This window comes from Lacerta agilis, chromosome 16, assembly GCF_009819535.1.
Source record: "Lacerta agilis isolate rLacAgi1 chromosome 16, rLacAgi1.pri, whole genome shotgun sequence".
Lineage (NCBI taxonomy): Eukaryota > Metazoa > Chordata > Lepidosauria > Squamata > Lacertidae > Lacerta > Lacerta agilis.
The window spans coordinates 2,299,408-2,324,447 of NC_046327.1; the positions used below are offsets into that span (position 1 = coordinate 2,299,408).

At 44.3% G+C, this 25,040-nt stretch overlaps 1 protein-coding gene across 1 annotated transcript in view; it reads right to left on the minus strand.

Annotated features, from left to right (window-relative positions):
- ADAMTSL1 (ADAMTS like 1) overlaps positions 1-25,040 on the minus strand; it is a 447,514-nt gene that overhangs the window by 59,058 nt on the left and 363,416 nt on the right. The window contains exon 16 of the mRNA XM_033173001.1: positions 22,652-22,781. Within this exon, the coding sequence (XP_033028892.1) occupies positions 22,652-22,781 (130 nt within the window). The remainder of the gene's footprint in view (positions 1-22,651; positions 22,782-25,040) is intronic.

The following is a 25,040-nucleotide window of genomic DNA, read 5'->3' on the forward strand; positions in this document are numbered from 1 at the left end:
AAATCGGGTTTTCTTTTTACGCCTCCTCATTGATACTTTCCCTTAGGCAAATGGAACAAATCATGAACTTCCTTAGACCCAGCCTAAGGATTGCAATCGTGCGCCTGACTACATGCTCATTCAACCCAATCCTTTACATCTTTCCTCCGAACTATGGATTGTTTCCAACGCTAGTCCAACTCAGAGTAGACCCTTTGAAATTACTGGACCCAAGTTAGTACCAATTACGTCAGTGGGTATACTCTGAGTAGCACTAGCACTGGCTGCAACTCTAAGGCTGCAGTCCTATTCCTACTTAGCTGGGGGTGTAAAAGGTAAAGGTAAAGGTACCCCTGACCATTAGGTCCAGTTGCGGACGCCTCTGGGGTTGCGCGCTCATATTGCTCTATAGGCCGAGGGAGCTGGCAATTGTCCGCAGACAGCTTCCGGGTCATGTGGCCAGCATGACAAAGCCGCTTCTGGCGAACCAGAGCAGCACACGGAAACGCCGCTTACCTTCCTACCGGAGCGGTACCTATTTATCTACTTGCACTTTGACGTGCTTTCGAACTGCTAGGTTGGCAGGAGCTGGGACCAAACAACGGGAGCTCACCCTGTCGTAGGGATTCGAACTGCCAACCTTCTGATCGGCAAGCCCAAGAGGCTCAGTGGTTTAGACCACATCGCCACCTGCGTCCCCCTAGCTGGGGGTGAGTCCCCTTGAATTCCTTAGAACTTACTTCTGATTAGACATGGTTGGGTCTCACTGAAATCAATGTAATTATGCAGGGGGCGCTTGTTTGTTTAATTATTTTAATTTTAATTTAATATTTTAATTATTTTAAAATATTTAATATTTAATTATTTATTTAGGGTCAATAGTTTCCCAACAGGAAGACTTCTATATATAAAGCATACTGTGCTGTATAATGGAGAATTGCTGAATAAGAGTTTGGATGGATCCTACAGCTCTCCCACCCTAAAAATGAAACCTCCATAATTTAAGGTATATGGTAAATACTTTCAGGAGTAAAGTATTTTATGGAAACCTGGATGTTTAAGATTCCTTCCCCTCAAAAAAATTAAAAAATTAAAAAGGTGCTGGCAAGCAGTCCAAATTTCATTTTATTGACTGCTTTATAAATAAACTGAGCTATTTTTGCAAATTCGGTAACCATTTCATGATTCTCCCAGTCTTTCCTCCTCCCCACACACTCAAAAATGTTGATGTACGGTTTTAAAGAGAGGGTTTTTACAAAACCTTCTAAACGAATAGAAATGTTTGAGTAACCTTCTGAAACAGAGTTTTAAAAGCAGAGGAAAGTAACAGTGAGGTGGTGGGGGTGGGGGGTACGTGGTCTTATTAAATCACCAACTTTTTGTGAATTCCGTATTGCAAAGGAAAAGTAAACAGCTTTCTATACAAATGCCTCCCTTTGTGGTAAAAAGAAAAAAAGTGTGTGTCTGTGACGAACCTTCTAATTATTATGTGGTTAAGCCATCTTAAAGTGAAGCAATATTGGTTGTTGTTGTTGTTGTTGTTGTTGTTGTTGTTGTTGTTATTTCTGAAAGAAATATTCTTGCTGCTTGGATACAATATGGTCAGCTAGGCTTTCTATAGATTAACTCAGTGGTCCTGAAAGGGTGTGGCAGGAGAGGATGGCAATTTTGGTGTGAAGATTCAAGGGCAATCAAAGAAACATTTAAACAGCACATTGTAGTATAGTATCTTATTTATTTATTTGCAGAATATGGATAGATATCTTGAGAGCCAGACCATCAAGTGATTCTGGGGGGAATGGCTAGTTGTGGTCTATAATTGCCGTTTGAACAGAGTGCTTGAGAATAGCATTGGCTGTTCTTTGACTGCTCTCCATGACCTATTCTTGTGAACAGGGATTATCAACGCTGACAAATATGAAAGATTGGAAAAGAGAAATGCTTCTCTGTGCCAATGAGGAGGTAAGAGTTTGTTTGTCTCAGATTAAAAAGGTAAAGGGACCCCTGACCATTAGGTCCAGTCGTGTCCGACTCTGGGGTTGCGGCGCTCATCTCACGCTAATGGCCGAAGGAGCCGGCGTACAGCTTCCGGGTCATGTGGCCAGCAGGACTAAGCCACTTCTGGTGAATCAGAGCAGTGCACGGAAACGCTGTTTACCTTCCCGCCACAGTGGTCCCTATTTATCTACTTACACTTTGATGTGCTTTCGAACTGCTAGGTGGGCAGGAGCTGGGACCGAGCAACGGGAGCTCACCCCGTTGCGGGGATTCGAACCGCCGACCTTCCGATCAGCAAGCCCTAGGCTCTGTGGTTTAACCCACAGTGCCACCCGTTTCCCTTGTCTCAGATTAGGCCTAATATAAATGAGATTGCCCTGTAAAAGCAAGCTCACACCTCTCATTGGGTTTACTTTCATACTTAAGGTACATATGTAAGAAACATATTTATATTTTGGGAATGATTCATGTTCCTATGTAGCTGCATTGTTTTATACTTTCTGCATGTTCCATGATCATATTATAAAGTGGTTGTGTTCTATAATATAAATCAGACTCCTAGGTGTTGTTTCTTTTTGTTTTCCAATGTATTTCTTATTGATAAAAAATTCAGTGTGGTGCAAGCTAATTTTTATTCTGAAAGTGTGGTCCAGAGGGGGGGAAAGGTTTGAGAGCCACTAGTTTAGCTCCACACACCTGCAAGCACAGAGGTACACTTCATGCTGTCTTGGCTGCATGGCAACTAATTTATCAGCCTGAATTAGTTATGTTATATTGTCTACCTTCTGTTCCACCAACAACGTTGGTGAGATGGGCAGAAAGATCTGTCATTTCTAGTTCTCTCACTTTCTCATTGTTCCATTCTTCATTTCAGATTTCTGTAGCAATTTGTGATTTATTTTTTTTAATCCTCATGGAAATTCTTCAGCATTTTAGTGCAAATTCTCCAAGCAAACACATTTTTGTATGCTGTTCTAACTAAAGTTACATATTTCCCCAAGCAATTTATCCTAACGTAATGCATTCTTTGTATATTATTTTCAGTGCTATATTTTAAGTGCACTTTTACCTAATATATGCCTTTTTGGTAAAAAAAAAATATTATTGAACTATATTGCAAAATTCACATAAGTGCAAATTTCAAAAGATGGCTACAGTTTGCATCTCATATAGTTTCACAAAGTACAAATTTGATAAATTTAGCTATCAATGCAAACTGAACTAATTTCTCCCTCATCTCTGCTGGAGAGCAGGTGAAGTGGAGACTTGCAAATGTTGCTTTTCCATTGTCTAAATTATATTTAGGGCGAAACTATGAGCATGTGAGATGTATAAAACTTCAAAAGTCTTTCTTGTTTCGATGTTGACTTTATTTATGGGATTCATTTTAAGCATATATGAACAGAATGGGAAGGGTGGTATTGTTTTCTAACTCCTGAGGAAGCTGTCCTCTTTGTACTAATCCCTAGTCCAGAATAATTAGTAACTAAGAGTACACTGTTAGTAGTAACTAGTGTACCCCATGCTGAGATTAGTTTAAGCAATTCATATGAATGGGTTGTTGCAAGAACTGCACTTCAACAAGTGCACCGCCAACTATAATTTGCACAGAAATGCAAAACGGTGCCAAACATCACTTGGCCACTTGCATCGCTGGGTTGTGTTTTCAACAGATGTACAGCTGGGAGAGCTAGCCAGATTGGCCAAGAGCTGAGACTAAAATGTCTGGCTGAATCTGCTCTGAGCAGTGGTGATAGTGGAGGAAAATTAATTCCATGCCACTGAGCTAGCTGATACACCTGCTACGTTTCAAGTTTGGAAACTGCTGCATGGCAAGATTCAAATGCCTTCATCCATCTGGCTCCCTGTAGGTCTTGTGTCAGTTTAACTCAGGTCTCAAAATCCAAATAACCTCCTACCCTACAGCAATTCCACACCATTTCACAGAGCCGTTTGTCCCATTTCTGTAGGTTTTAGGGAGGCAGGGTATTCCGTGTTTGTAGCATTGCAACACACTTCTCTGAAGGAAGAAGAAACGGTAGATTTTGCTTCCTTGCTTTTGGTAGCATGGGAAGACAGGCGACCTAATGCAGGTGTACTGGAAGAAGCAAAGATCACCAGTGTTGAAGCAATGATTTTTCAACATCAACTTCGTTGGACTGGTCATGTGCGGATGCCTGATGATCATCTCCCAAAGCAACTACTCTACTCCAAACTTAAAAATGGAAAGCGTAATGCTGGTGGTCAACAAAAGAGGTTTAAAGACTCTCTCAAGGCAATTTTTAAAAAAATGTAGTATAAACACCAACAATTGGGAAACACTGGCCTGCGAGCGCTCCAATTGGAGACCAGCCTTGACCAAAGTTGTCATGGGCTTTGAAGACACTCAAACTCAGGACGCAAGGGAGAAACGTGCTAAGAGGAAGGCACGCTTGGCAAACCCTCACCGTGATCAACTCCCACCCAGAAACCAATGTCCCCACTTTGGAAGGATGTGTGGATCCAGAATTGGCCTCCACAGTCACTATGGGACTCATTGTTAAAACCGTGTTTATGGAAGACAATCTTACTCGGCTACGAGTGATTGCAGAAGAAGAAGAAGAAGAAGAAGAAGAAGAGTAAAATCGCAGAGCTCCTAGTAAAGCAGTCACCTTGGGACTAGATACAGTGGCATGTGGGGAAAATGGAAGTTGTGGTGGACTTTGGAAGCTTGTGTGGATAAAGCCAATAGCTCAGGAGAGGCTTAGAGCGCTGGTGCAAATCTACTTCCTCTCATCCAGATGCATGGAGGCATCAGCCTACACTCACGTTTTCCCCATTCATACTGCGGTTGGGGGAGACGTTGATCTGGTGCAGGCTGTGCTGCCTTCACTGCTATCTTCAAGGTACCAGCATGGCAGTGGCTCAGAAAAGAGACGCATTTGCTACTTTGTGGCTTCTTTCCTTCCTAGCTTCGTGACAGAATGCTGGCTGGATCTATCATGCAGAATGGCAGAAATAAAAGTCCCATTCTGGAGCCAGACATTAGCAGTATGTTGTTGTTGTTCTTCAGTCGTTCAGTCATGTCCAACTCTTCGTGACCTCATGGACCAGAGCTTTCCTCCCAAGAAGCAGGTGTCCTCTAATTTCGTGACTGCTGTCACCATCTGCAGTGATCATGGAACCCAAGAAAGTAAAATCTCTCACTGCTTCCATTTCTTCCCCTTCTATTTGCCAGGAGGTGATGGGACCAGTGGCCATGAACTTAGTTTTTTTGATGTTGAGCTTCAGACCATATTTTGTGCTCTCCTGTTTCACCCTCATTAAAAGGTTCTTTAATTCCTCCTCACTTTCTGCCACCAAGGTTGTGTCATCAGAATATCTGAGGTTGTTGATATTTCTTCCGGCAATCTTAATTTCGGTTTGGGATTCATCCAGTCCAGCCTTTCGCAAGATGAATTCTGCATATAAGTTAAATAAGCAGTATGGGTTGTTCAAATATCATTTCCTTCCTACCAAAAAAATGCAGTTTAGTGCCACCGGCACAGATTCTCTCAAGGCTACTCCAAGATATTTTGCTGCTTTGAGTGGTTGTATCAGGTGTGGATTCCATGCTGCACTGCAATGCATGCTGGGACAGAACTCTCTGATCACATGTTTCTTCAATGGTACTCTGAAAAGATTGCTTCCTCAAGCCAATTGCACTAGGATTGCTAGTGCAATTGAGTGTGTCTGGGGCCACAACATCACCAAAGAGTGAAATACCCCAATACATTTTGGTGCTTGAAGCAGAATATCCAAATGCAAACCCTATGGTGGTAAAACTAATTAACAAACTAAGTTAACTAATTGTTTCTTCCCTTTCTGCAATATTCCATTATCTCACACTGCCTGACGCACCTTAAGTCCCATTAACCCAATCTGGATTTCTCTCCATGTATGGCAATGTACTTATCCGACCCCCTTTTGACTTGTGAATCTGTGAAGACGTGCAAGTGTAGCTTCTTACTATTAACTACAATGACACATGCCATTTCAAGCACTTATGCTTCCTCACAGCCCTCGACTAATTTTGCAAGCTCAGAGGCTATTGTTTCATAAGCTTGCTACTTCAGCATCGCCAGCTTGGCAACAGATCAGACCCACTCGGTGGGTTTTCTGAATAGGGAGGCATGGGGACTCTGCTCCCCTTTGGCAAAAAAGAAAGAGAAAAAGTGGCTGTCTCCCAACTTAGAAGAATCCATGAAAAGAGACTATTGTACAGTTATTCTGCATCATTAAGCCTGAACGCAGACAGATCAAAGACTTCATAAGAAAGGTTTGGGATCAAGAGCTGCGGTCCGCTTTGGCTCGGTGCTCTGATTGGTATCAATCAGAATTTTATAGCTCACAGTGAATCAAAGAGGCACAAAGCCAGCTTTTAGGTAACAGGGGGGGGGAGGCACTTTACAAAGCAGCTGAAGAAAGGAAGGCAAGTTAACAAAAAGAAAGCTGATTGTATACCAGGAAGTATCACCTTTGGTACAAAAGATTCTGATTGGCTGACACAAGAGATTAATTTGAAAAATGTGTACCCCGCTTGTCCCTGTGTTTGTTGGTTAATTTTCCAGCAGCGAGGTTTCCCATACATTTTAGTACCAGTGGTCTATGTTCACTCCTGATAGATCCTTCCAGTGTCTAGTTACAATAGACACAGCGGGTGGCACTGTGGTCGAAACCACTGAGCCTCTTGGGCTTGCTGATCAGAAGGTCGGCGGTTTGAATCCCCGCAATGGGGTAAGCTCCCATTGCTCTGTCCCAGCTCCTGCCAACCTAGCAGTCCGAAAGCACGTCAAAGTGCAAGTAGATAAACAGGTACCGCTGTGGCAGGAAGGTAAACAGTGTTTCTGTGCGCTCTGGTTTCCGTCATGGTGTCCCGTTGCACCAGAAGCGGTTTAGTCATGCTGTCCACATGACCTGGAAAGTTGTCTGTGGACAAACGCTGGCTCTCTCGGCCTGAGAGCGAGATGAGCGGCGCAAGCCCACAGTCACCTTTGACTGGACTTAACCGTCCAGGGGTCCTTTACCTCTTTTTTATTATTAAAGATTTCCTTGGTTTACAAACAAGACAATAACAAAAATCTACTGACAGCATACAAATCAATATGGCTAACCTGATCCAAAAGACCCACCCACCCCACTCACACAGGAAACCAAAGATCACCACAGCCAACCACAAATGAACAATCAAACCCTACGCCAATCGCAACCTCTCACCGCCAAAGAAACACAAGCAAACAACAGAGAACCAACACAAGCGATGCTGACACCAAATCCTACATATATTAAGGAAAATAGAAACATCATCTCCCCACCCCCCCTCCCACCCATCCCACCCACTTCCTTCCCCCCCTCCCTAATGTCTCAACAACTAAAATTGATCTGTAAAAATATTTTATGGAAAAATACGAGAGACATTACCTCTTTTTTTAAAACAATATTTCTAGCTGTTGAGAGTGACTTATGAGTTCCTTGTCATGTGTGCAGTTCCCCTTTGTCACATATACAGCACAACAAGACAATGACCTACTCCCCAACAACATAATAATCGATAAGTCTAACCTGACACAACAACCCCCCCATACAAACAAACAAACAAACCATACTGTAACCAACTGAATACAACCAACCAAACCCTGGACCCTTCAATCTCTCACAATGCCAAGAGAAACAAATAGATATATAAGTAAAGGACCTAGCCATGAGACGCGGGCACAAAACCCCCGCACAAACACTATGCAATAGAATGAAAAGACCATCACACACACCCAACCCTCTCCCCCTCTTTCTTCCCCTTCCCTCTTTTCCCTAAAGTCTATGACAAGAACGTCTCATACCAAATGTAAACAAGCTGGATTTCAAAGTGGGCACCGCAAACTGGATTTCAAGAGGAATTGCAGAGATTTCTGCCTGGGGAAGGTAGCTGAGGAATTTCAATGGAAGCACAAAGGCCAAGGCTAGTCTACCGAAGTTTCACAGCGAGTTGCACATCCCTAAAAATACGCAACAAGTCCTGTTGAAAGGAATACATATCGTGAGTGCTCCCCAGACATATTTCGGCCAGCTCATCTGATCTGCTCAAGTATAGTTGTGGGCGATAAGCAGCAGCAATTCATTGTTAGAAATCTGTGTGAAGCAAGCACTCATATGGACAGGTGGCCTTCCAAGGCGCTTGTAGTGCAATAGTAGGAAAGCAACAGCTTCCAGAAGGGTCTCGCAACATCCGGCTACAAGCCGAAGCAGCTCTGAAATGTTAACCTAATTATTTACGGCCTGCCCCATCCCCAGAGACTTGGAGCAGATTAGGGCAATCATTCATGGACTCCCCAGAGGCTTGCTATTTAAATACTGTATCTTTCTGTAACACAGACAACATACCAGTTGGTCTCTAAGGTGCTACTGGAAGGAATTTTTTATTTTATTTTGTACAGACAACATACTTTTACACTTAAAGGCCGTAAAAACCGCCTGTCACACTCAGATTTCAAACAGAAGCTCCTTAGGAAGTTGTGGGGTTTTGTGCTGAGACTCAAGAGGGGAAGCACCTGCCTCACACAGGGCCACAGTCATGGTAGATCACTTAAACTTGGACACGTGGGAACCTAGGTTAACTACCGAAGCCTTGTTTGGGATCCTGGCTCCAGACAGCTCTTCCAGTTTTAAATGCGGACGTGGATATGCAGCGACGGCTAGTGAATATGCAATATGCAATGTCTGTCTTGTTGAATCTCTGTATAGCATCTATAAGTAAGCAATGCACATAAGGAAGGGAAGTGAGGCTCTGGAGTGGATGGAAAGGCAAAAAGGAGGTAGAAGTAAGTAATTTGGGGAGCAGAGATGATGTCTATCCTTTCTCTCCTGTAATTCCATCTGTAGATATTGCATTTATAACTTTGGGGTGGTCTTCAGTACTAGACCTACTCAGAACAGACCCATTAAAGTTAATGGGCATGGCCAACTTAGGTTCTTAAATTACTAAGGGTTTGCTCAAAGTAGGAGTTAGAAGAATACAACCTTTGGTTTGTATACACCAAAATCTGGACTAATATCTAAGGCATTTTCCCAATAGTGCCTCCAGGTTATTAGTATTTTGCAGGACAGGTGTGTGTGTGTGTGTTCAAGTGCATACCATAACTTTAGGTTTGTGTGTTCAAAGTGAATTAAAGTACCTTGTTGCCTTGGTGCAACAAATCCACTTTAAAAAATGGATTGCACAAGCAAATCAGGATGAACACAGGATGAATGCTCATTTTCACATAACTGACTCATAAACATATCAGAATGAATGCTTAAAAAAAGAGACCAGGCATAGTCTAACTACCGCATAAGCTTTCTGAAAGCAAATCAGGATGAATGCAGAATAAACGGAGGAGGCCTAACTCTCAACAAACTCAGTGGGGCTTACTTCGGGGTTCCCCTATACCCCTTCCAAATCCTGTGCAGTGTTGTACCTGCACATTGGGTCCAGAGGCAATCCACTGTCCCCAATCTTTCCATGTGGGTGTAGGAGACTAAACACTGTGACTGTGTCAGCAGTAGTCGGGTGGCGAGGTTGAGATTCTCAAGCGCTCTTTTGTGAGTCTGCTATTCGTGACTTACTTTCTGCATCCTGCATGGGACTGACTGAGAGCGGCCGCCGGGACCATATAACACTGGTCCAAAAGGATCTTGACTCCCAGTACGTTTCTGAGCACAATTCAAAGTGTTGGTGCTGACCTTTAAAGCCCCAAACGGCCTCCATTCTGTATGCCTGAAGGAGCTTCTCCACCCCCATCATTCAGCCCAGACACTGAGGTCTTCCTCCAAGGGTCTTCTGGTGGCTCCCTCACCACAAGAAGCAAAGTTACAGAGATCCAGGCAGAGGGCCTTCTCAGTGGTGGCGCCTGCCCTGTGGAAACCCCTCCCATCAGATGTCAAGGAAATAAACAACTACCTGACTTTTAGAAGACATCTGAAGGCAGCCCTGTTTAGGGGAAGTTTTTAATGTTTGATTCTATTTTTAATATTCTGTTGGGAGCTGCCCAGAGTGGCTGGGGAAACCTAGCCAGATGGGTGAGGTATAAATAATAAAATTATTATTATTAAAGAGTAATCATTTTAACACAAACCAATTATTGTTCATAGCAAGATTACTCAGTTGCGAGATTGTTCAAGACGGCATGCAGAATGCTGAAACCAGATTGAAATGAATAAAGACTATCACTGTTTCAGGATATACCCAGACTTTAAAACCGATTCTGTTATTGGCTTGGTTTTGCAAAAAGTGTCTCCCCCACACTTCTTCAGCACTGGCAGAAAAAATATTTCCTTTTGTGTTCAGAAGAACAAATTCCTTCTGCCAAGAGAGTAAATTTATACCCAGGGAAACTGAGAACGTATTTAAAGAGGAAACAAAGAATAAGAGGTAGAGGTACAATATATGGAGGGGAGACAAGCTTCCAAATATTTGAAAATATTAGGTGGCAGTGAGTATTAGGTTCTCATTAGAAAGGACGTTAGGAAACAGAGACAGATTGAAGCAAGGTGCGGGGACAAGAAAACCATCCGTTCCAAGACAAGTAAAATGAAGGAAAATTGGTCACTGTATAGTTCTTAGTTTGGCTTTAAACTTGTGATCATATATACTGCCAATCAAAGAGGGAGAAGCGGGTGGAGGGGAATGCAGTCAAATTACACTGCAAGGAAAACACAAGGTCTTCTTCATGCCTTGGCACCACAAGTTTATCACCACAAGTTTATCACCTGTGTGCACAAGGATCATCAACAAAGATGAGCGATCCAAAGCCTTTTGAAGAGAGGAGAAAATACAGAGTGCCTAGAAGCCATTCCTATAATAAATCATTTACAGATGTGCTCCAATATTTTGTGAACACATTGACAAGGAATTTAACAAACTCCGAATCCAGTGAAGATTAAAACATCTACATGTACAAATCTGGGTAATATAGCTGGCGTGACTTCTTAACATATATATTTTAAACGTGTGTTTAAAATCGAATCCAACCAAACACAGGCTAGGAGAAGACGCGAGTGTTTGCTGGGGAGGATTTTTCCAACCGGCTCATTCAGCACATCTCAGCACCACAAACCACACCTGCCCACAGCTAAGCCTATGCTGAACACTCTCTCCATGCCCACCTGACTTCAGATGGTGGTGACAGCAGAGCAAGAGCAGGTACTGCTGCCCACGGAGATGGATGCGAGATGCTGGCACAAGACACTCCCATACAAACAAGTTAGGGTGTAGCACTATGAAGGAACATCTCCACCCCTATTGCGCAGGCCAGACATTGAGGTCCAGCTCCGAGGGCCTTCTGGTGGTTCTTTCCCTGCAAGGTTACAGGGTACCTGGCAGAGGGCCTTCTTGGTGGTGGCACTTGCCTCCTGTCAGATGTCAAGGAGCTTCACAATATTCCAATATACCTGAAGGAGTGTCTCCACCCCCACTGTCCAGCTCAGACACTGAGGTCCAGCTCCGAGGGCCTTCTGGTGGTTCCCTCACTACGAGAAGTGAGGTTACAGGGAACCAGGCAGAGGGCCTTCTCGGTAGTGGCACCCACCCTGTGGAATGCCCTCCCATCAGATGTCAAGGAAATAAACAACCACCTGACTTTTAGAAGACATCTGAAGGCAGCCGTGTTTAGGGAAGTTTTTAATGTTTGATTCTATTTTTAATATTCTGTTGGGAGCTGCCCAGAGTGGCTGGGGAAACCCAGCTGGATGGGCAGGGTATATAATTATTATTATTATTATTATTATTATTATTATTATTAAAGGTAAAATGTTCTGCTCAGCTCATTATTATGAATTATCCCTATTATTGCTCTCTTCTTTTGAGACAATACTTTTAAAGGGTGTTTTTACAGACAATGCTAAGGGCAATAAATTCACCAGCCGATTTCTTTTCTGGCGTAGGGAGACGAAATTTCAGAGTGCAGCTGGCTGAAAAGGAGCCCAGCTTGATATCTCAGAGGAGGACCAGGTGCCTTGATTTCCAAGGGAATTACTGCTGCTGGTGAGCAGGCAGAAATCCCTTCTTATAGCTTATGTGCCAACGTGCGCCCTCCAAACGTCGCTGGACAACAACTCCCATAATCCTTGTCCATGGTGGCTTGGGCTGATGGGAGTTGCAACATGGGCGTACCGAAGGGGGGGCAGGAGGGGGCAGCTGCCCCCCCCTAGAAGCCAGCTGCCCCCCCCCCAGAAGCAAAAATGATCGGCGCCGGGCAAGTGGAGCCGCATCCCGGGCTGCCCGGCGCTTCCATTTAGGCTGAGGAAGAAGCGGGCCAGGAGGAGAGGAGCGGAGAAGGAGGCTGCTGTCCCTGCCGCCCAAGTTCCTCCCTTTGCCCCCCCCCCCTTGCCCAAGGCAGCTCCTGTCCCGGAGGCAAGGAGGAGCGCGCTCACAGCGGCGGGCTGCTGTGGGGACGGCTCTGCTCACTGTGCTTTTGCCCCTGCGTCAGGCTTTGCTCTTCCCTCTCACGCCTCCCTCCCTCCCTGTGTTCTGGGAATATTAACACGTTTGGAGGGCTTGCCTGTTCCTGGCGTTGTGTTGTCTGTCATTCCTTCACCCCAACTCCTCTGGTTCGCCCCTTTTAAAGTTACTTTACTGCTCTGAAGTTGGTGTTTCCCTCTGTCCCCCTTTTTCTGAGTTGTTTAAAATCCCTGCTTTTCTACCGCTAGCAAAAATATCTCCTGGGTTGGTGTTTCGCAGCGTCCTTTTACCTGCCGCTAGCAATTACTGTTGTTCAGCCCCTCCCTGCCTTTTGCTGTGTTAAAACCACCTTGTTGTTAAGACCCTCCTTGTTGTGGCTTCTCCCTGTTCCTTAGTTACTGTTTTGCCCAGCAGCATTTAACCCTTTGTTTTCCACTTTCCTGCCTTCAAGTCTTTATCAAGTTTGCATTTAAGTCTGGTGACTTCTTTTTCAGTGTATCTGAAGAAGTGTGCATGCACACGAAAGCTCATACCAAGAACAAACTTAATTGGTCTCTAAGGTGCTACTGGAAGGAATTTTTTAATTTTTTAAAATGAATTTCTCAATGCATTTAAAAATGTTACTTTCCTGGGAAGGATTTCCCAGGTGGGCTGGCGATGATAATAAATACTCATATTGTGAAAATAATAAAAGGTGGGCTGGCGATGATAATAAATACTCATATTGTGAAACTGTACAGCCGGAGACCATTTCAGGCAATTGCCAACTCATAGATCCTTTTGGACCTGGAAAAAGGCAAAACGGGTGGAACAGTGGCGGGGCAGGAACAAGGCATAACAGGGAAGAATGGGGTTTGCAAGATATAAAAAACGACTTCAAAATTCCTGTCCATGAACCTCAGCATTGACCAAGATGCTACATAGTGACCTTCATAGGAATCTGTGGCTGAAGGGGCCAGAGAAGGGTTAAAAAGGCAATGCATTGGGGAAAACACCCCCCTCCCAACAACCTGGATTCAAAGAGGGAGGGGAAGGAGGAAAGTAAAGCTCCATCTCATCCCTCCCAGCCCAGGTCCATGCCAGGTGGGGGAAACAAGAGAAGACTAGATGAGCAAACTTGGCTTTGTTGGAAGAGGGTGCCAACCTCTGTCGCATCCCCCCTTGGCAGAGTGGAGCCCACTCCCCAGTCAGCCAGGTAGGGAAGGGGGAATTGGGTAAGGCGGGTAGAGGGGCAAATGGCCCTAAGCATGGCTGGAGTGCCCCCCCCCACCAGCTAGTCTGGGAATAACTGGTTGTTTCATTTTTTCTAATTCCCAACATTCCAGCTATTTATTTAATCTGCAAATAAAGCAGGGGGCGGAGTCATAGCTCTGTGGCAGAGCATCTACTTTGATGCAGAAGGTCCCAGGTTCAATCTTTGGCATCTCTAGTTAGGGCTGGGAAGTGGGAAAGACTCCTGAAGAGCCACTGCCAGTCAGTGTGGGCAATACTGAGCTAGATGGACCAAGAGTTTGATTTTGCATAATGTGGCTTCCAATGTATCTATGTCTTAAGGGGAGGGTCATCCCCTTAAGTGGTTAGAACACCTTGCACCCAAGTTTTCCTCCCTGGCATCTGCATGTACGGCTAAGAATCTCCCCTGCCTGAAACCCTGGAGAGCTGCTGCCAGTCAGTGTATGCAGTACTGAGCTAGATGGTTTGACTTGGGGAAAAGTACCTTTCCAGTAACACAGTCCATATTTGTTTGTTTGTTTGCTTGCTTGTTTTCTTTATTTACTACATTTATACTCCTCCATTTCCCCCAAGGTGTCCAAGGAAGTAAACATGATTTTCTTTTCATCTTTGTAACAACTTTGCAAGGTTGGCAAGGTTGAGAGAGGACAACTGGTCCAAGGTCATGCAATGAGCTTCTTGGCTGAGTGGGGATTTGAACCTGGGCCTCCCTCAGGTCCGACCTAGCCCAACATTCTTAACTGCTATACTTCCCTGGCTCTCTTATTTGCTTAATCCAATTTTTTTTCATGCTCCTGCCAACCTAGCGGTTCGAAAACACGTCAAAGTGCAAGTAGTTAAATAGGTAAACAGTGTTTCTGTGCACTGCTCTGGTTCGCCAGAAGCGGCTTAGTCATGCTGGCCACATGACCCGGAAGCTGTCTGCGGACAAACACTGGCTCCCTCGGCCTATAGAGCGAGATGAGCGCCGCAACCCCATAGTCGCCATTGACTGGACTTAATCTGTCCAGGGGTCCTTTACCTTTTACCTTTTACTTCAAAAATACAAGGAAGACACTTAATTTTCCAGTAAGTGAGGAAGAAGAATACCAAGCAAACTTGAGCAAATACTACTGGCTCACTTGGGCTTCCTATGGACAGAGGACTCCAAAAAGTTTGAGAAATTATGAAGCCAACCCCTGACAAATCTGTTTCCAAAATGTTTATGTAAACATCAGATACTGTAATTCTGGAATGAAGCTAGAAGCTACTCATAAAAAGGTAGTTTAAACCAGGAATGGGTAACCTTTTCCATGAAGGGCCATTTCTCAGGGGTGACATACTAGTGGTGGGCAGGACAGGTGCAAAAAATGGGTGGGGCCCCTCCTTTTCTGCCAGTTTAACAAGGGACACATGACCTGAGGAAATGAAATATTACTTTTATAGAGGGATAACTTAACCAGAGTTGTATCACTGGCCTACCTAGCTCCATAGTGTCTACACTGACTGACAACAGCCCTCTGGGATTTTTATGCAGTCCTATTCCAGCATACCTGGATATGTCAGGGACCGAACCAGGGACCTTCCGCATGTCAAGCAGATGTTCAGCCGCTGACGCCAGTTCTAGAGTAGACCACACATTTAAAGCACGTGACTTCCTCTAGAGAATCCTGGGAACTGTAGCTCTGTGAGTGGGAAGCTACAGTTTCCAGGATTCTCTGGGTGAAATCATGTGCTTTAAATGTGTGTTGAATGTATGATGTGGGAAATGGGAGGCGCCCTCCGGAGGGATCTTTGTACTCCGGCGCCGGATATGCTTAAGATGCCCCTGCACCTAACCTTACTACGCCTCTGGTTATTGCCCCCTGCATCACGGGAGTCCTGGGCCCATGTCATGCCACCCCGCCAGCCAAAAGGTCGACAACTCTGGGAAAACGGGGGGGGGGGCGACCATGGCTTGCCCCCCCCTAGTTTTGATCCTGGGTACGCCCCTGAGTTGCAACATCTGGAAGAAGGTACCACTTTTGTCTACTCCTGCCTTATGACACTGCATCCAGTCAAAGGACACAACTGTGGGACCTGAATAGCTTGTATCTCCAGCCGTGTCTCTCCACTCACGGAAGGATCTTTGATCCAGCGGAGGCATCTGGGAATGGGAGGGAGGCAGGATGCAATTTTCATTTATTCCCTGGAGCCCTCTCCGTCTGCTCCAGAGAGTTGGGAGATCATATGGAACAGCATGGATGACGGCGCAGGAGAGAAAGGGGGATATCTAAGAAAATTGACTCCCTGCTTGCTACCATTCATGGAGGCATCTGCTGGAGCAAAGGGCCTTCTCTGAGAGTAAGGACAAAACTGGATACATCTCAATGTGCTAGTTATAGGAATATTTATGCAGTTTTAAGAGATTCAGTCACTTAAAACTATTTAATTAAAACACACACACACACACACACACACACACACACACAGGCAACAGCCTTAATTCTAGCCCAGGCATAGGCAAACCCGGCCCTCCAGGTGCTTGGGGACTACAACTCCCATCATCCCTAGCTAACAGGACCAGTGGTCAGGGATGATGGGAGTTGGAGTCCTAAAACATCTGGAGGGCCGAGTTTGCCTATGCCTGTTCTAGCTCATCAAGGTTCCTCCTTTGAGAATCACAGAATCCTAGAATTGTAGAGTTGGAAAGGATCTAGTCCAATCCTCTGCAAGGCAGGAATCTCAGCTGGATCGCACGTGACAGACGGCCACCCAAGCTCTGCTTAAAAACCTGCAAGGAAAGAGAGTCCTCTTGTAGGAGTTGGTTCCACTGTTGAACAGCTCTTACAGCTAGAAAGTTCCTCCTGGTGTTTAGTTGGAATCTCCTTCCTTGCAACTTGAAACCTTTGGTTTGGTGGATCTGCTCTCCTGAGAAGGAGAAAACAAGCTTGCTCCCTCTTCCATGGGACAGCCCTTGAGATATTTGAAGAAGGCCATCATATCTCCTCTCAGTTTCCTCTTTACTAAGCTAAACATACCCAGTTCCCTTAACCATTCATCCTTGTGCTGCAGACATAAGAAATGCACCAAGTTCTTCAGCGTTCTCCAAAAATCCGCTACTTGTTTTTAAAAGAGTATCACTCACGATCTAAAAGTAACAGAACTACAAGACAGCAAAAGCTGTGAATGAGATTACAGAGCTACAATGGACAGGTGCTTAATTGTGAATGATTTCAGATTAAGAGGGCTGGAACTCCTACATAAAAAGGGAAGCAACTGTGGATTATGGGTCAGAGGGCCACACTAGGGCCTGGGGACCCTGAATTCAAATCCTGACTTAGCCACGAAGCTCACCACGTGACCTTGGGCCTGTCACTATCTCTCAGCCTAACCTCCCTCACAGAGTTGTTGCGAGGATAGAAAATGGGGTGTAGGGTGTGTATGCCACCCTGGACTCGTTGTTTAAGAAATATTTGATACATATTTTTCCATAATTGCAAATAATATCATTTGTTCCACTATCAACTCCACTGCGGTGAGAGCCAAATAACGTAAGGCAGAAATTGAGTGTCAGTGGGGTGCAGCGGATATTCACGGCTGGTAATTTGGTGAGGGGGGGTTGGGGGGGCCCTTACCATGTGACAAACTAATGTACCTCACAAGGTTATTGAGAGGATGTGTACAATGCAAGCAAACATGTACATTCCTGAGCTTGTTGATGAAAGGTATGATTCATATGTAGTTAAACTAAAACAGGTTCCCTCCACTCCAAAAATGGTATCCCTTTTCAGCCTAATAATGAAATGACACCCTTGACATACAAATTTGAATTTTTCTTTTTTTTGCAGGCATTAAGGTTAACAAAACAGCATTTGTCTCTTCCAACACCTCATTATTTTCATTCCACCACAGACAGGAAGCAAGCAAGCAGGGGGTGAGGAGGGGGGGAAAGCCATTTTGGCATTTGAAGCTACAGGATTTCACACCCACCCACCCACCCACCCACCCACCCTCCTTCCAGCCCCACGGGGAGAGCCTCAGCCTACGCTTTCCAGCTGATCCTTACGGTGACTCCTCAGAAGGGCTTTCCAACACGTTCATGCTCATGCCAGCTTTGTGTGTCCTGATTTAAGGGGGGAAATTTGTGCGATTTCTGTGTCCAGGATTACCAGAGGTTTTGCCTTCTGTTGTTCTCATTTGCTTTCCAAAGCCCCTTTCTCCCCTCTTTTACTTGCATAAACATGGATCTGGAACCATGCGGAAGAATGCCTTCTGTTGCTCTATCTCAGGTTAAAAAATTGCATGAGGCAAGTAAATCCACACAAGATGTGTGCAAACTTCATGTGACTCTGTCCCAGTAGGCAGAGGGGGGATATTTTCTACCTGTGTTACAGGTGGGTAGCCGTGTTGGTCTGCCATAGTTGAAACAAAATAGAAAATTCTTTCCAGTAGCACCTTAGAGACCAACTGAGCTTGTTCTTGGTATGAACTTTCGTGTGCATGCACACTTCTTCAGATAGGTGCTACTGGAAAGAATTTTCTACCTGTGTGTTTAAACACATCTTAAGACATGAGTCTGTATTATCCATATTTTGGGGGGGGGGGGGGAGGGAGGACAAGGCCAGTGCCTGCAGAATGGCGAGGGAGAATGAGGCACTGTCAAGCCAACCTCAGACCCTCCAAGTGCCCCTATTTCTCAAGGATAGCCCCGGATTTACAGAAACTGACCTGGTTTCTGCTTTGACCCCAGAATGTCCCGCTTTTCCTTAGGACATCCCTATTTTGATCAGAGAAATGTTGGACGGTATGGAGTTATGCGACCCCCGAGATAAGGAGGTAAGTAACTATACAAGATTTAGAAAACATCTGAAGGCAGCCCTGTATGGGGAAGGTTTTTTTTAATGTTTAATGTTTTATTATAAATTTAAAAAGTAAAAAATTGTCCAGTAGCACCTTAGAGACCAACTAAGTTTGTTCTGGTTATAACCTTTTGTCTGCAAGCACAGTTCTTCAGATACCATGCGCACGAAAGCTTATACCCTGTATTGTTTTAACATTCGTTTGGGAGCCGCCCAGAGTGGGCAGGGTACAAATAAATAAATAAATAAATAAATAAATAAATAAATAAATATTATTATTATTATTATTATTATTATTATTATTCCCAGAACAAACTTAGTTGGTCTCTAAGGTGCTACTGGACAATTTTTTAATTTTTTTAAAAATTTATTTTGACTGCATCAGACCAACACGGCTACCTACCTGAATGGTTTATTATGTTTTTATATATGTTGGAAGCTGCCCAGAGTGGCTGGGGCAAGCCTGTCAGGTGGGCGGGGTATAAATAATAAAATGATGATGATGGAATAGGTCACCCCGATTTTAATCAGAGAAATGTTGGAGGGTATGCCTGTTCTCAGCCAGTCCACCTGCCATTTTACTTGCAACCAGCCACGGTGTGTGTGTGTGTGTGTGTGTGTGTGTGTGTGTCACTTTGCTTCTCATTGGCTCTGGCTCCAACTAATGCTGGTTCTCTACCCTCCCAGTTCCAGTCGGCACCAGTCACCACTGGCTTCATATTTATGTACATAATTCAGTGTCTATTAGCCAACTGTTAAGAGAAAATACTTGATAAATAGTCCATGTTTTCTCATGTACTGGTAGCTTTCTCTTGAGAAATCAGAGGAGAAGGAGGGAGAGTCTCAATTCTGCAGACACAAGCAACCAGAACCACAAAAAAACCCTTGATTTAAGAATAAGGAACTGATGTTCCCCAACACAAATCAGTCTTCTAATGGAGGAGGTCAGGTGTTTACTACTCTGGGGTTGACCTTGTCAGAGTTCTGAGATTTATCAGTCCTGTCCTGGAATTATCAAACTGCTGTTGCAGACTCTTTCTCCCTGTTCTCAGAAGAACCATAAAGTTTGAGAAAGGGCTGTGTACAGAAGGGAAATCTTTCCTTTCCCCTTTTGCTATTCCTGGAACTTTGCGAGCTGTTTCCCCCGTGTGTGTCTGTTCTCTGCTATTCAGTTATTTGCACAGGAATAAACGTTTAGTTCTGAAAGTATGTTAAGAACAAAGCGGCAGAAATTGACTGGAATTTCCTTCATTTTCATCCATCTGGCTTTCATTGCCTGCTCCTCTTTTCTCCTACACACCCACCCACCCAAATCTTTTTAGCACATGCTGACCAAGATGTAAGGGGGGGGGGATATATTTAAATATATATATAATTCATAACACCCACCATGGAAATCTTTCATGCACTTGGTAGCACTCCCTGTCTTTCCAAAGACTACTCATGCCTTCACAGTTGTCAAGAAGCAAGATTATGTTATAGTCCAAGCATTTAAGAAAGGTGTCAAATGCTCCTTATATTAAGTTAATGCGCCTTTTTACAGAACTATAAAGATTCAAGGGACATCTCTTATTTCAAAAGGCATCTCCGGTAAAGTTGTGTGGACACCACAAAAAACTGAAAATCTTTTAAGGGTGCAATTGAAATCCCTGATCTGCCATGCTAGGATAGTGATGGGTGTCATAGCCCAGAACAGCCATATCTTCTGCTGCCATGGACTTCCCTCTTCCACCCACCAAAAGGCAGAGGTAGAACTACCACTGGTGGTCCCAAACCCAGTTGCAACTTTCCTTGGTGTAACCCTCCTGGGGTATGAACTCACCAAAGTACCCCCTTAGAGTGCTTCGAAAATCCAAGCAAGTGGAATAATATGTTTCTGGTCAGTACAAATTCCTCTTCTGTTGAAGAGGGAAATTGTTTCAGTTTCATTGATGGCATGCTTTAGCTTATGAAGTCATCTGCCAGAGATGCTTCAGAAAGAGAATATCCTATCTCGGGGGAAGGGGATTTGTCTGTTGCCTGCCTGCAGGTAATCCTCTCTGCATTGATGCATCTGCAAAGGGACCTCTGAGCATATGCCAGCACTGTGCACAGGATTCTGGGGTTCAGAGGCGTACACTAAATTAATGTGAGCCTAGAATACACCCAACACTCCCCTGCAGGGGAAACATTTGCTTCTAGGGGAACTTGAAGAAATCCCAGAGTTCCTTGAAATGCAGCTTGTAAACACACTGGAACAGAACATTCATTGCCTCATGTCTAGGACAAGGAAACTATGATTCTATAGTTTACTCCTGGACTTGCAGGAAGTGCAGCATTAGTAGATATACTGGCTGAAAGATATCCATATGGTAACATGAGAATCAGATGCATTCCTCACCCAGCAAATGTCTGATTTAAAAAAACAAAAAAAAACACTTGTGCGAACTTTTCACGTGTGGACAATTTGACACACTATGTGGACTTTGCAGCAGAAAATAATAATTATATGTGGAAGGAAGGTATGTGTTAGGAAAATGTCCAGGAGCTTCAGAAAACTGTGGTTCCTGTGTATTTTCACAAGCGCATCCCTCCTCCAAATGTTACAGTGGTCTCACCAGGGAGACACACAAGTTGGTTTGCTATTGAATATATGACACTTAGGAGAAATAGGCAGGCTTGATCCAATTTTGTTGCTGCACATTTAAGGGATCACAGAAGACGTAAATCTGATTGCTGAACCAACCTCTCAGCACAAGTTGAAGCCGACACCTGCATAATGCTCTTATGTTTAAAGGTAAAGGTAAAGGGACCCCTGACCATCAGGTCCAGTCGTGTCCGACTCTGGGGTTGCGGCGCTCATCTCGCTCTATAGGCCGAGGGAGCCGGCGTTTGTCCGCAGACAGCTTCCGGGTCATGTGGCCAGCATGACAAAGCCGCTGCTGGCGAACCAGAGCAGCGCACGGAAACGCCGTTTACCTTCCCGCTGGAGCGGTCCCTATTTATCTACTTGCACTTTGACATGCTTTCGAACTGCTAGGTGGGCAGGAGCTGGGACCAAGCAACGGGAGCTCACCCCATGGCAGGGATTCAAACTGCCGACCTTCTGATCAGCAAGCCCCTAGACTCTGTGGTTTAACCCACAGCGCCACCTGGGTCCCTGCTCTTATGTTTAAAGACATTTAATTCCTCAAGCGTCCTGTATCAAGCAGGCCTCTGAGTTCTCACACTCAAATGCTCTCCGTTTCAAAAAGAACACAAGAAAGTGACAGAGCAAGTAAAAGCCGGACTGTTTTCCTTGCTCCTATTTCTTCCCACTTTTCTTCTCAACTGGGGAGACCAGCCAGTAAGGTACTCAAGATACCAAGGTAGGAAAAGAAAACATTCTTGGCAAATCCTGGGAACTGTAACTTGCTCCTCGCAAATCTATCATTTCCAGCAAGCTTAACTGAACTATGGTTCCCAGGATTATCTAGGTGTGGGTGGGTGCTTTGAATGTATGTTATGTATGCAGGTTTTGGCTCAAATGTACGCTTAGCTGCAATGTTTAGTGGCTAGCTTAGGACTGGGAGAGAACTGTGTCTGAAATCTTGTAAGGTCACTGCTAGAAAGTGTTGATGATACTGAGCTAGAATGACCAATGATCTTACTCAGTATAAGGCAGCCTCCTCTGCAAGCCTACAGTGTTTAAGGCACAGGCAGGTGGGCAGGCAGGAAAACGAGTGAGGCCTCTGGCGAGGAAACAGATGAGAGGGCTTGCTTTGGAATCCACCATAAATTCACTGGAATTTCTGGGCCCCCAGCTACTTACATACTAACCCTGAATAGAGTCAGGTGAAATAATTCAATCATAAATCAGTGATATATTCCAGAATATGTTGTCCCAATTTTGCTAGATTCAGTGGCCCATCTCAAATACTATTTGGTATAGCGAATATTTAGTTTCAGGACACTGTAGACCAACAGTTCTCCTCCTCCTCCTCCTCCTCCTACTACTACTATATAGTAGAGCATGGGACACTTAATCTCAGGATTGTGGGTTCAAGCCCCACATTGGACAAAAAATATTCCTGCATTGCAGGGGGTTGGAATAGATGACCCCAGGGGTCCCCCCCAACTCTACAATTCTATGACGTTATGATTCTGTGACTTTTATATGCCTAACTGAAGAAAAGAGCAAAGAGCAGCCTACCTTGGGGGACAAGGCTCCAGGTTACAAGCTTTCAGCAACTGTGGGGGACGCCGGCTGCTCACACATAGATTTTCATCTGCAAACTCTCTTGTCTGTTTATTCAGGCAAGCCACGACTGCCTCTTGAACACCTGCAAACACACAGAGACACACACACACAATTACGTCAAAATGAAATTTAATGTAACAGAATCAGGGCGGAAAAATCACAGGAGAGTAAAGTGCGGACATGGCACCGGCAGGGGTGTCCTTCTAAGCTGTTGTGGAGTTCACTGCCTCCGGGAGATGAATCTGATACTCCTCGCTGTCGACAGGGCAGGATCACACCATGCTGCCACCCATGGAACAGGAAGGGAAAGCGTAGTGTCAGATGTTGGGAGATCTGTTCCTTGTTGCACCCTGTATCTGTATCAGGGTTGCAAAAGAACTGGAATTTCTTTACTGGAAAGCAGCAAATAAATAAATAAATAAATAAACCCCCACAGCTTTCAAATTCTTTTCTAATTCTTTTCTGATTAAGAAAACATCTCAGTCTATTCACATTACAGTTCTTGGTTTACTCAGTTTACTCGGCTCAGTCTTTCTGCAGAGAAACACAGCTATGGAACCATTTCTTCCTGCTGCTGAAAGTGAGTGCCCACACTTTTTAAAGTTTCTAGCTAAGGAGCAAAGCACTGGCCTGTGCACCAGGCGACACCGACAGCAGCATGGCCCTGTTCTCAAAACACCTGGAATAAGGGGCAGGGGTTGGAAATTCAGATTCTAAGCCTATCTGCACAAGCTAAGGTCCAGTAAATGCAAATGTAAGCAGAACTTTGTTCCACCATGCTAAATGGAACTGAAATGGCTCAGGGATAACATTTTCTAACAATGTTGTTACAGCTACAACTATAAGACCAATGCAAAAAAGAAGTTTTTTTTTTTAAATCCTATTTACAAAAATTAAATTCACAGTGCAACCCTGTACCTGTCTTCACAACTGAGTTCAATAGGGTTTACCTTCAGATAACCAGACACAGGATTGCAGTCTTAGGGCCAAACCAGGTACTTTCATTCTGCAATGACCAGCTATGTTATTCAATTTTTATGGTAGAGGAGCTTCTCATCAGAGCCACAGCACATGGGAAAGGAAGGTTTTACACACCCTGCAAACATGAATATTGTGAGGGGTCTGTGTGTGTGTGAGAGAGGGGGGGGGCACTTCCTAGCTATTATTATACAGCCCTTTCCATAGGATATAGATGATAGATAGATAGATGATAGATAAATAGATAGATGATAGAAGGATGAATAGATAGATAGATAGATAGATAGATAGATAGATAGATAGATAGATAGATGATAGATAGATGATAGATAGATATAGATACATAGATAGATGGTAGATAGATAGATGAATCGATAGATGAATCGATAGATAGATGATAGATAGATAGATATGATAGATAGATGAATAGATAGATAGATGATAGATAGAAAGATAGACAGATAGATAGAAAGATAGATGATAGATAGATGATAGATATTTCCAGCTACTGTGGTTCAGTAGACAGTTCCGAAAAGCTACTGACAGTGCAGTTATATCTCAGAACTCAGGGCAGGTTAAAAATCCCCAAACTATCACTCTGCCCCGTCCCCAAACGGGTCTTGCAGCGCATCTTGAGATTTCCCACATATTTGCATAAGCAATGGCAGAAAAAGGCCGTGACAAGTGTAATGCATCCGTTGCCTATGTCTTGGCATCCACAAAGCACACACAAATGCGGGGCCAGATATGTTAATTAAGTGAAGCTAAAATATGCAAATTAACTGCAGCCCTCTAATATGTTTCTAGTCTTGCTCTCGGTGTGTTGACATACATAAAGTAGCCTGCCCCAGGCCTCAGGAAACCAGATGCAAGGCATTCTTTTCTCTGTGAGGCGAGGTGAATGAGCCGCCTTCGCCCATGTGGCTAGACTGTCTCTGGGTAATTCAGGGGTCATCCAGTTGTGATTACAAGGCTTTATGGGGTGGCAATGTTTAGCTTAGACAAAACCTTTGGCATCACCTCCACCACAACAGTAAAAGCAGCAGCAGCAGCAGCAGCAATGCAGAGGTTCACTCACCAAAGCACCAAACTCTTTTGAAGATGACAGCATATTTACAAAAGCATCAGGCAAGCCCGAGAAGCCATGCTGAATGAGCAAAAACAACACTGCCACATGTATGGAAGCTACAATGCCTTGATTTATTTTTGTTTTTTAATGCCAAAGCTTAAGAAGAAACACATCGCCTCTTTTTATAGTGATGAATCAAAGCACTGTTCTTCAAAACGCTCCTTTGCTTTTCATCAGAGTCACAGAGCTGTGAGCACCCGCAGCCCTGGCCTGGTTTTATTCCCTACGGGACGC